This window comes from Vicia villosa, linkage group LG1 (genome assembly GCF_029867415.1).
Source record: "Vicia villosa cultivar HV-30 ecotype Madison, WI linkage group LG1, Vvil1.0, whole genome shotgun sequence".
Classification (NCBI taxonomy): Eukaryota; Viridiplantae; Streptophyta; class Magnoliopsida; order Fabales; family Fabaceae; genus Vicia; species Vicia villosa.
The window spans coordinates 153,527-166,106 of NC_081180.1; the positions used below are offsets into that span (position 1 = coordinate 153,527).

A 12,580-nucleotide genomic window follows, 5' to 3' on the forward strand; every position below is an offset into this window, starting at 1 on the left:
ATAAGCTTTTAGATTCTTCATGATTTCTTCTACACCTTATAGTATGTGCGAGGAAGAAGACGTGGTTGAATCTCTTGTTAGAAGGTATCTAGAATGGTCAGGGTCAGTATGGACTTTTTAGAAGCACATGACAAATAATAAAAATGAATCCTAACAAAAAATCGAGCAATGAATCAAAATCAGGATCGACTTATACAATTATTTTTCTTAATTTTTCGTGTAAAATTTATTTATTTACCGAATTTTTATCATACCTAAAAGCTATTAGATCAATCATATGTTTCGGTTTGCACGAATAAAAAAATTTAAAAATTTTAGAATTTTTATTTTAAAAGATCCTTGAAACTTTAAATATGGTAAAGTTTTCGTTGCACTAACATGTACAAATATTTTCAGTGCAAAACATATATTAATATTTGTTTTCTTTTTGTTATCAACTACCTACCTAATAATATAACATACTACCAAACACCCTTAACTACCCTTATTACAAAAATTAATTACACTAACAAATGTCCTTTCTTGTAATTTACTAAATAAACATTTAATTTCCACCAATCACAATACCCCAATCCTCTAAGTGGCACTCTCTTTTTATTTTCCTATAATCTCTTTCTTAACTTTTCTATTATCCATTGGTTTTTTCCATCCATTCTTTCAAAACCAATACACCCTTTCAACTTGTATACACTGTTTTCATTTCTCAACTATGTACTTCACTTTTCCTTTTTCTCCTTCTCTCTCTGCAATGAAAACCCAAACCCCCCGACTCCGGGTTCCTCGTCCGGAAATCACCATCGTTGCACCCCAAAATCATCATCCTTGCACCTCCGATAAGCTATGGTTTTCTCCCATCTTCTCTCTCGAACGAAGGGTTTTTCAGCCGTTTCACTTACCTTGTCTTAGGTTTGTCCAATTCTCCCTTTTCATTTTTCATTGTTGTTTTCTCCCATCTTCATTGTTTTTTCAGCCGTTTCATTGTTGTTTTCTCCCATCTTCATTGTTTTTTCAGCCGTTTCATTGTTGTTTCAGCCAAATTTTAAGGTTTTGTTTAGATTTATGTATTTTGAATTTTATTGGTTTTTTTAGGGTTTTACCCCTAATTTTTTTTTGCAAAATATTGAATAGTTAGGTTTTTATTTGTGTTTCGGTATCATCTAGATGTTTGTAGAGGAAAAGATTGTGGTGTGCAGTTTCAGATGTTGAATGTTGTTAGAGGGTTCTCAAGATCAAATCAAAATGGATTGTTCATAAATTCATGTTTTGCTCACTGCCAATTTGAGAGACCAGACACATGGTTTGCTGACAACTCTCCTGTCATTGGAAACAAGGTGACTCTCACATATGCCTATGCAGTTTTTGATAAAATATCAAGTTTTAGTGTTACGCAGAAGTGGCGATTCTATAATATAGTTTAAGATCTTATTATTTTTGTGTCTTATCTCTAACCGATATGCATTGGAAATATGTAGGTAATTGCTCTGACCATGGGAGACTAATATTTTGACCGAGCCGGTGTTAAGGACATAGATTGTCCTTGCCCTTGTGATAACACATGCCACCATTAGTATAATGTGTTCCCAACTTTTATTTGTGCAAATTTCATGTTCTTTAGTTGGGATTGAATTTGATGTTCTGTATGTTAAAATCAGTGTTGTGTGATAAACTCATGATGTTGCCACTATAATGAGGTTTATTGACATTCTTGAATCTTATAAAATATTATGTGTATTAGGATTCTATTCCTCATGAAATAGAAGTGTTGCGTCGAAAGTGCCAAATTAGTATGGAGAATGACCAGAGAATAGAAGATCTCTTGAGAAATTTGTGGCAAGAGCTCAACCTCATTGTCATACCGATGAGAAAAAGGACAGCGGAAGAAGTTGATGAGTTTGTAGACTGGGATATGCTATAGATGACTTGGATTAGAATCCTCATTTTTTTTTTCATCTTAACTCTTTTGTTTGATTATGCTTATTATCTTCTTTTTTGTGTGAATGTTGATTAGGATCTAATGTAGCATTCCTTATCTCATCTTAACTCCATTTTAGTCAAAGATACTAAATCTGTTGCAAACAAAAAGTGTATCTACTACAATTGAAAGTTTCTAATGTGCCAAAGATGTCAAAAGGTGTAGGACTAAAGTCAGGTAAATACTAAAAAATTGAAAGGTTCTCTAATGTGCCAAAAATGTCAAAAGTTGTTTATATGATGTTTGATTCTTGGTCTCTATGTAACATCATAGTTTCTTAAATAGCAGGGTAAGTTATTTGTATCTAAAATATAAGTAGCAGTATTGGATAACATGTAGGACCAAATACTAATTTGCCATCATATTTTATAATTTCAATTTTTTGAACTCAATATGTTTTCTCGATGTTGTAGCCTCCAGTTGCAGCAGTCCGCATCCGCATCAACTCTGCCTTTTCAACTGTTGTATTCCCATGTACGGTTGTTTTCCCCTTGCCTTCAACTGCTCTTTGTATACCTTAACATACTACAAGGATTCTTGGTCCCCGTTCCTGTTAAATCAATGTCAAGTAGCAGAAAAATTGTACTTTCTTAACCAATGTTATGTTGATAATTTTTTGAGATGCATGCATGAAAAATTTTTGAGATGCATATCCAAAATAAGAATTTTCAAAAATGCACATATGAATTCACCTCATAAATATTCACAAATGCATCTCCAAACTAATTTTTGCCATAAATAAACAGAGGAGATTTAATACACCTCATAAATATTCACAAATGCATCTCCAAACTAATTTTTGCCATAAATAAACTGAGGAGATTTAATACACGTTCGAAAATGCATCTCCAAAAATTTCTTAAAACAATTTTGAATTTTCAAAGATGTGAGTGACATCATAAGGGTGCAAAAAGAAATTGCCCTCATTCAAATACTCTAACGGGTGGAATATAATTTCTCCATATATTTTACTGGGTGCAGTTACCGTGCATAGATAAAAATCTATGCACCGTGCATAGATTATTATGGACCCTTGGATCATTAAATCAAATTCTAGACATCAATTGTTATTACTCAATACTCAATACTCATCACTCAATAGTCAATACTCAATACTCAATACTAAATTAAAAACATAATCCAATGACTTATATAGGCTTATGCACGGTGCATAAGGAAAATTCTTATGCATATTAGCCAAAGCCTATTATACTACCTCCGTTCTAAATTTATAAGACATTTTGAAAAAAAGAAATTGTGTCTCAAATTATAAGTCACTTTATAATTCTAATTAATACAATTTAATATACCCTCTATCATTTATTACTATTCACTTTTCATACTCCTTTAATTATAATTTGTCATATTAGTATATTCACTATAAATACAAAATGGAAAATATTAAACTAAAAGTTATACCACTATTAGAAAATGTAATTTTATAAAAAGAATTAATGTTGTAAGAAATAGTTCACTTATTTTAGAACAATTATTTTGGTTGCAAATGAGTTATTTTAGATCGGAGAGTACTATTTTACAATATTTTGTGCAATCTTGCCACACAGCTAAGTACCGATCAGTCAAATAGTCAGTCAGCATCATCTTAGCAAAGGCAACCATCTTTTTTTGTTAAAATAAAGAGCGAGATAATACCCATCTTTTTAACATATAAATTGCATGGAAACTTGCCAGGAGGAGACCCTTAAATGTCCCATCTCTTCTTAACCCGAAACATTAATACTGAAGATTTTATATCATCTTGTGGCACTTGAAGCATGAATTGAACTTTCATCTTCATCGGAGCTGTTTTTGCTTTCCCGCCTTCATCTCCAACCTGAATGAATCAAATGCTGTCAGTCAGGAATTTCAGCCACTAGGCTTATGCTTTTCATGCTACTCACTATCATTCTGAATTTCTTAGTATAAAGATGGGAGACTACTTTTGGAATACTGAAAATTGGCTTCTAATTTAGTACTAGTTTAAGTTTTGAGATATAAAATTAGGATATTTTTGAAATTAAAGCAAAAATCCAAGTAAAAAGAAGATAAATGCTTGACAATAGTTTTATACCGAATAAACGGCTAAATCACTAAGCCATTTAAGCTAGATGATATGCTAGGGCTTAAAATGTTCAGGAAGGAGTAGTACATGCATGATGCATCCTTTATATTCATGAAGCAGTATCATGTTATGTCTAAAACTGTAAAATTCCAATGTAGGTCAATATACCTATGACTATAATAGTCACATCAATTATAATCCAAAATTTAGGAGTTCAAAGTCAACAGACAATTAGTAATGTATGGCCACAATTAGAAATACAAAATTGACATAGGTATTTACAGATGGTATCAATGACATTAGTTATGAAAAGCAAATTTGCAAAATGAGATACATACCCAAAGGGAAGCCCAGCCAAGGCGAACCTCTGAATCATAACCAGCTTTAAACTTGAAATCTTCACCGTAAGTATGCTTGTAGACAGCACTCCAATAGTTGGAATCACAATTGTACCAGTAACTATCCATAAAGCATTTTAAGAGTCATGTCAGCAAGGAGACTAGCTTATTATTTTAAGGGTCTTGTTAACAAATTCCCTAAGGGCGACGGATTAGTAACTTTAAGTACATTTGCAAAGAAAGCACAAAAATAAGGGATCCAATGAGGGTCTTCGGCCAAAATAACTTAATCACTGATGAACTTATTGTCCATGCCGTACCCTAACCCATCAATGTCTCCTATGAAGAGGCAAAGGAAAAACCAACAAACCATAGCCAAAAATGAAAATCTAACAATCAACTAGGCACAGTAGTTAAATACCATCCATAGCTGCACTATACACCTATATTGCAATGGCGTAGTGGAATTTAGACAAACTCCTATTATTCTGCGATATGCTAATTGGTACAAAATGTTCTCAAATAACGATTATAGTAGTACTAGCGCACTCATGCGTAGCAACATTATAGCAATTCACTATTTTCCATTATCGCAATGGCGTAGCGGAATTTAGACAAACTCCTATTATTCTGCGATATGCTAATTGGTACAAAATGTTGTTAAATAACAATTATAGTAGTACTAGCATACTCTTGCGTAGCAAAATTATAGCAATTCACTATTTTCCATTATCCGTGATTGACAACGTTACTTTTAGGTTGGACTCAGTTGGTGTACGCTATCAACTGAGTAATTAATCGGGGTAAGCTGTATATTTTTGTTTTTGACTATTCAGTGCCTAAAAGCAAATCCTTGGTACTAACTACTAAGATAATGCAGTAACCAACTGGTGTCCATATATTGTAGTTGATTACTATGTGTTGTTCCAATTCCAAATGAAAAGTAGTTGATTAAAGTTGTAACCAATTCATGGAAGTTTCCTGGAAAAGGAGTTGGTAATTCTTATAAAATTCTAATGGGCATAGTTCTCATACGCAACAAATAGAAAAATCAGCAACTAATTACTTTTTGAGAATATTTCTATTTGTCATTGAAAATGAAAACACAAAATATAACAAGACCTGACTTTCTATTTTCCCTCTTTCCTTCAATTCAAACATGAGGAGAGAACTCAGCTTCCCTTTCTCTTGATTTTCTGTTATTTCTCTCATAAAAAAGAATAGAAAATTTATTCATTTTCTAACTATTTTTTTCTTTTGTTAACAGTAAAGCAGTTGTTATCGGATTTAAACCAAATGTTAGCATAACTTGACAAAACAACTTTAAGACAACATTTTGAAATCAGTCAAGTAAGGATAATTTTATTGGATAGATGAAAGATAATTGCAAGTAATAGGACAATATAAATGGGGATTGTTAAGAGGGTGTTGTTGTAAGTTCTAACCTTAACTTGTCAGAAGGACCAAACCTACGCTTGAAGGCAAATGACAAATCATTGGAAGGAAGAGAAAGTATTGGAAGAAATGACATTTCATCGTCCTGCATTTATTTGAAACATTGAATACTAATCTCAAGTGAGTGTCAAACAAGCATTTATTTGAAACATTCAATACTAATCTCAAGTGAGTGTCAAACAAACAAAGAAGCAGCAAGAAGAGTAAGAAAGTACCTTGTAGCGATATCTTAACTTGAATTCTTCATCCTTGTATTGGGCAGTGCAGAGACCCTTAAAAAATTGACCTTTAAGAGTCCCACTGAGTGACAAGGTATTTTTGAGTTGTTCCTCGTCGTCGTGGTCATCATTTTTCTCTTGTAAAGAAATTTCACCTTGAGGAAATTTGAAGGTTGCTTTGGGCTGGCAACATAACAAGGATATTTGAAATGAAGTGAAATTTATGATAGTAGTAGATGCAAAGAAGATGAAAGGTTTAAAAGAAGATACCAATAATGTAGTGGATGGAAGTGGTGTTGATAGTTGAAGTGCATAGCCAGGGTTATCAAGGTTTGCAACCATTGTAACCTCTCCTTGTTGAGCCTTAATAGTTAGTTAGTTAGGTCAAGAAAGTCAGAACATAAGATATAGGTTATTCGATTCAAATCAATAATAACAATAATAATAATAATAGAAAGAGGGATAATAAACCTTGACATCGTGAGTACCAATGAGTTTCAATTTGGGACCAACGTCAACGGAACTCTTAACGAGAGCACTGTGATCTTCAAGGTCGTAGTGAAGACTAAGATACTTGGATACGAAGCTGATCTGAGGGTCAGCAATCTCTCCTTTACTGTTATTATGGAAAGCTAACTTCAACTTGGCAAGGCTGTCCAAAAACTTACAAGAAATTTTGTGGAAGAAAACGGTGCTTTCACTATCAAACTCAGTGGTAATTCTGAGGGCAGGCCTCTTCGGAAACGACAGGATGGGTCGGCTGTGGATAGGATTGGTTGACGGAAGAGGCTGAGGATCAAATTCCGGAGAGTAATTAGGGTTCCCGGTACCAGAATCCATCTCCACCGTCCACTCGCTCAATTCTCCTTAATTCCTTATCTCACTCTGCAACACTAAAATTGAAATCATCACCCAGCACTCTATACATTCTGGTCCATCACACACCGGGTTTCATTTCAAATAATAATAATAATAATAATAATAATAATAATAATAATAATAATAATAATAATAATAATAATAATAATAATAATAATAATAATAATAATAATAATAATAATAATAATAATAATAATAATAATAATAATAATAATAATAATAATAATAATAATAATAATAATAATAATAATAATAATAATAATAATAATAATAATAATAATAATAATAATAATAATAATAATAATAATAATAATAATAATAATAATAATAATAATAATAATAATAATAATAATAATAATAATAATAATAATAATAATAATAATAATAATAATAATAATAATAATAATAATAATAATAATAATAATAATAATAATAATAATAATAATAATAATAATAATAATAATAATAATAATAATAATAATAATAATAATAATAATAATAATAATAATAATAATAATAATAATAATAATAATAATAATAATAATAATAATAATAATAATAATAATAATAATAATAATAATAATAATAATAATAATAATAATAATAATAATAATAATAATAATAATAATAATAATAATAATAATAATAATAATAATAATAATAATAATAATAATAATAATAATAATAATAATAATAATAATAATAATAATAATAATAATAATAATAATAATAATAATAATAATAATAATAATAATAATAATAATAATAATAATAATAATAATAATAATAATAATAATAATAATAATAATAATAATAATAATAATAATAATAATAATAATAATAATAATAATAATAATAATAATAATAATAATAATAATAATAATAATAATAATAATAATAATAATAATAATAATAATAATAATAATAATAATAATAATAATAATAATAATAATAATAATAATAATAATAATAATAATAATAATAATAATAATAATAATAATAATAATAATAATAATAATAATAATAATAATAATAATAATAATAATAATAATAATAATAATAATAATAATAATAATAATAATAATAATAATAATAATAATAATAATAATAATAATAATAATAATAATAATAATAATAATAATAATAATAATAATAATAATAATAATAATAATAATAATAATAATAATAATAATAATAATAATAATAATAATAATAATAATAATAATAATAATAATAATAATAATAATAATAATAATAATAATAATAATAATAATAATAATAATAATAATAATAATAATAATAATAATAATAATAATAATAATAATAAATAATAATAATAATAATAATAATAATAATAATAATAATAATAATAATAATAATAATAATAATAATAATAATAATAATAATAATAATAATAATAATAATAATAATAATAATAATAATAATAATAATAATAATAATAATAATAATAAAAATAATAAAAATAATAATAATAATAATAATAATAATAATAATAAGGCTTAATTGCAACTTTGGCCCTCCTATTTTATCTTTTTTTCGATTTTGATCCCCCTATTTTTAAAACCACAATTTTGGTCCCCCTTTTGAGTTTTATGTTGAAAAAGGGACAACAATAGGGACTAATTTTGCAGAAAAAAGCAAAATAGGGGGACGAAAATTGCACAAAAAACTTAAAAAGGGGACTAAAATAGTGATTTTTAAAATAGTGGGATCAAAATCAAGAAAAAGACAAAATAGGGGGACTAAAGTTGCAGTTAAGTCTAATAATAATAATGCTTAATTACAGTTTTGGTCCCCCTATTTTGTCTAATTCACGACTATTTTAAATTTAAACAGTATTGATCCCCCTATTTTAGATTTAAACAGTTTTAGTCCCCTTTCATTCTTTTGCACTTAAAATTAACGATATTCTTATTTTTTAAATAACAAATTACTTGTCCTGTCAAAAAAAAGACAAATTACTTGTAAAACATGACAAATCATCGTATATAAATCTATTATTGATAAAAAAATATAAGATAAAAGATAAAAGATTCCATTGATTTTCTTTGAAAAAGCATGAGAGTGGGACTGAAACTGTTTAAATTTAAAATAAGAGAACCAAAACTGTTTGAATATAAAATAGGGGGACTAATTTTGTAGATCAGACAAAATATGGGGACCAAAATTATAATTTAGCCTAATAATAATAATAATAATAATAATAATAATAATAATAATAATAATAATAATAATAGAAAAAAATTAAATAATCAACTTTAAAAAAAAACAAAAAAATACCACCTTTTCAACAAAATTATAGGAGTCAAAAAATTACCTGGATAACCAGGTTTGAGGGGTGCCCTAAACATTAGTCACCCCCATGGCACCTAAGTAAAAAAAAAATAGTGAATGCACCACGCATAAGTTGTAGGAGAATTAGGGTTTTGGGTGGGGTGGCATCAACGACCTCTTCAGTTGGTCCGTATGTGTAAGGAACCCCAAAACCTGGTTACTCAAGTAAATTTTTTGAAAATCTTTTTTTTTTAATTATTTATAAAAACAAAACATGTTATTTATATTTTTTTCAATTAAAGGAGTAATATGATTTTTTTTAAGTCATGAGATTAAAATGAACTCTGAGATTAACATACGGTAGTAGCAAAAGGAATATTAAGTTTTGTTTCATGTCGGCCAAAGACTCGGTATTAAATGCTTTGTGTCGGCCAGTGGCCCGATAACACGAGGCTCATTACCTAGCCAACTCTGTTAAGCCTAAGGTATATAAATATCTCCGTACATTATTCTAAGGTACACAATCTCGAATCTACAATTTCACTACCTTCGACCTTGAACACTAAACTAACTTAGGAGTTAGAGTTTTAACCATTCAGGTACCCCTAAGTCCACTATATCGGAGACAACAACATCATTAATGACATCACATCAACATCGATACCTTTGGTTCAAGAAACACCATGATCGCATAATTCGATCCACAATGTCACATCAACGTAGTACATCAGAAGCTCTCTTCCACTATAGTTTCTGCAAAGATCGATTCTAGTTCCGCAACAGAAAATTGGCGCTAATTGTGGGAATCGACTTTTGATTCATATGATTACACGTTTGATTCTCATATCTGAGCTCCAAAGAGATCTCTCACAATGAAATCAAAGTTTCACGAAACCAAAATCTCATATGTAAGTCATTGGATCCACCGAACTCTTGTCAAACGTCGATCAAGTGGATATGTCGATTCCGAACCACCTCATAACAACGTCAATGGAAGTCACCTGCCAAGATCCCATCTGGGGACGTCAAACTGAACTGGTGGCATCAACCTCAAACTCTACGGGAAGTCGTCCGGGGTAAAGCCCTCAGATTCATATTCACATACAAGTGCAGGTCATTTGGGTTCCATGTTACCCTCGTCCAAGAAAAATCATGAGTCTGATCTTATCACGCACACCTCTGTCTAGGTCTCATCAAAATCTGAGGGAAATTTCATCTCTGACGCGAGCAAGTTTAGAATGATTCACTCCCAAGAAGTGTGTCGCATTCGACATTAACCCAGGTGACCAATGTCGGGTATCTCATCATCGTAAAGACCTCACACCGAGTATCTTATAATTGTAACAACTGATGCCCGATCCTGACGCGAGGTAACTCAGGGGATCAAAGGTCGTCTGAGCATTTGGGCAATGGAGTAAGTAGGTGTGAGATATTGGATCGAACTCTAGTATGGTCGAAGGGTAGCTTCTTGGTTTGACAGGATTAAACATGAAGTTAAAGGTTATTCACATGTTGGGGTCGAAGATGCTAGGGTTGTTAGCATGTTAAATTAGGTTTTAGTGTTTAAACCCTAATTTGTTAAGTTAGCTTGTTTATTAAGTTGGCTTGTGTAATGGGCCTTGTGGAAAAATCCCATTAGTTAGTATGCTAGGTTTATTATAAATAACATACTAGTCTCTCATTATTGCATACTGCAAATCCTAATTTAGGGTGAGAGAGGTTATTTGTTATTCTTGTAAACTTGTAATCTTGTTTTCTAAGAGAAAGTAAAAGAATAGAAGTTATAACCAATTCTTGTGTTCTTCTTCCTATTTCTTTATTCTTCCCTTGTTTTATACTTTGTTCTTGGCATTGAATTCACAACAAATTAGTGCAGTGAGCATGGAGAAGATGCCTTCAACAAAGTATGAGATTGAAAAGTTCACCGAAGTGAATGATTTTGGTATGTGGTGCTTGAAGATGAAAGCCATACTGGTTCAGCAGGGTTGGTTGGAAGCGTTGAAGGGAGTGGCAGCCATGAATAATACATTAACGGTAGCAGAGAAGACGACTTTGATCGAGAAAGCACACATCGCAGTTTTGTTAATCCTTGGTGATAAGGTTCTCAGACAGGTATCAAAGGAGACGGCGTCATCAGGGTTATGGACGAAACTTGAAAGTTTGTACATGACCAAATCACTAGTAAATCGACTCTACCTGAAGCAAGCTTTTTATTCATTCAAGATGATTAAAGAAAAAGTGTTAGCTGAGCAGTTGGATATGTTCAACAAGCTTATTCTTGATCTTGAAAATATTGATGTGAAGATCGATGATGAAGATCAAGCGCTGTTACTATTGTGCGTTTTGCCTCGATCACATGCCCACTTCAAAGAAACTCTCTTGTATGGAAGGGAGTCCCTGACCTTTGAAGAAGTTCAATCAACTCTGTATTCTAAGGACTTGAATGAATGAAAGAGCATAAACCTTCAATGGCATGTGAAGCTTTAGCCGTTAAAGGAAAATTCTTACGAAAGGATGGTAAGTCCGACAAGAAGAAAGGAAAAAGTCAGCAGAAGTCTTATAGTGGCGAAGCATCTGGTATTCGATGTTATCATTGTAAGAAGGAGGGTCACACATGAAAGGTGTGCCCTGAACGTCTGAAATATCGTGGAAGTATGGATAATGGCAATGTAACCATTGTTCAAGATGATTTCGAATCATCTGATGTCTTTGTGGTTTCGAGCAGTGACTCTAGGAAGGAGTGAATTATGGATTCAGGTTGCACTTGGCACATGACTCCAAACAAATACTTATTCGAGGAATTATGTGATCAAGATGGTAGATCAGTATTGCTGGGAAATAACAAAGCTTGAAAGATTGCAGGTGTTGGATCTGTGAGATTCAAGCTCCATGATGAGTCAATAAGGTTGTTGAGTGAAGTTAGGTATGTTCCTGACTTGAAGAGAAATCCTGCTTTCTCTTGGTGAATTCGACAAGAAAGAATATGTTTTCCAGGGAGAGAAAAATATCCTAAGAGTCATGAAGGGGTCTAAGGAAGTCTTGAGAGGCGTGAAGAAACAAGGCTTGTATTTTAACACCCTTCTAAAATCCCGCAGAAATATTTAACAATAATCAGAGTAAAACATGAAAACTGAGGGTTGTATTGTAACAGAAATATTTAACAATATTCAGCCACTTCTGAGCGCCTTCGGGATCGTGAGTGCCTTTGAACAACGGAGGGTTGTTCCTCTGAAAACTGTTCAGCTGCCTGTCAGCACCAATTCCAACCCCATTGGCATTCCCTCCCAGTACACCAGCAATCATGCCCAGAGCCTCAGTGTCATACCCCAAAATTTGCCCATCATAATCTCAAGATATTTTG

General features: G+C 30.7%; 1 protein-coding gene across 1 annotated transcript; it reads right to left on the minus strand.

The window, feature by feature from the left end:
- Positions 1–3,394: 3,394 nt before the first annotated feature.
- Positions 3,395–6,981, minus strand: LOC131625875 (outer envelope pore protein 37, chloroplastic). The gene is made up of 6 exons (XM_058896714.1): positions 6,517–6,981; positions 6,316–6,408; positions 6,043–6,228; positions 5,818–5,912; positions 4,373–4,493; positions 3,395–3,806 (listed from the first exon to the last, which is right to left on the minus strand). The coding sequence occupies exons 1-6, from the start codon at positions 6,883–6,885 to the stop codon at positions 3,675–3,677; spliced, it is 996 nt and encodes a 331-aa protein (XP_058752697.1). The 5' UTR covers positions 6,886–6,981; the 3' UTR covers positions 3,395–3,674.
- Between the last annotated feature and the right edge of the window lie 5,599 nt (positions 6,982–12,580).

Coding starts and splice junctions, on each gene's coding strand:
- LOC131625875 (XM_058896714.1), bottom strand. CDS start 6,885: ATGGATTCTGGTACCGGGAACCCTAATTACTCTCCGGAATTTGATCCT. Junction 6,409..6,516: donor TTGGTACTCACGATGTCAAG/GTTTATTATCCC, acceptor CTAACTATTAAG/GCTCAACAAGGAGAGGTTAC. Junction 4,494..5,817: donor GGTCCTTCTGACAAGTTAAG/GTTAGAACTTAC, acceptor CTTTATGGATAG/TTACTGGTACAATTGTGATT.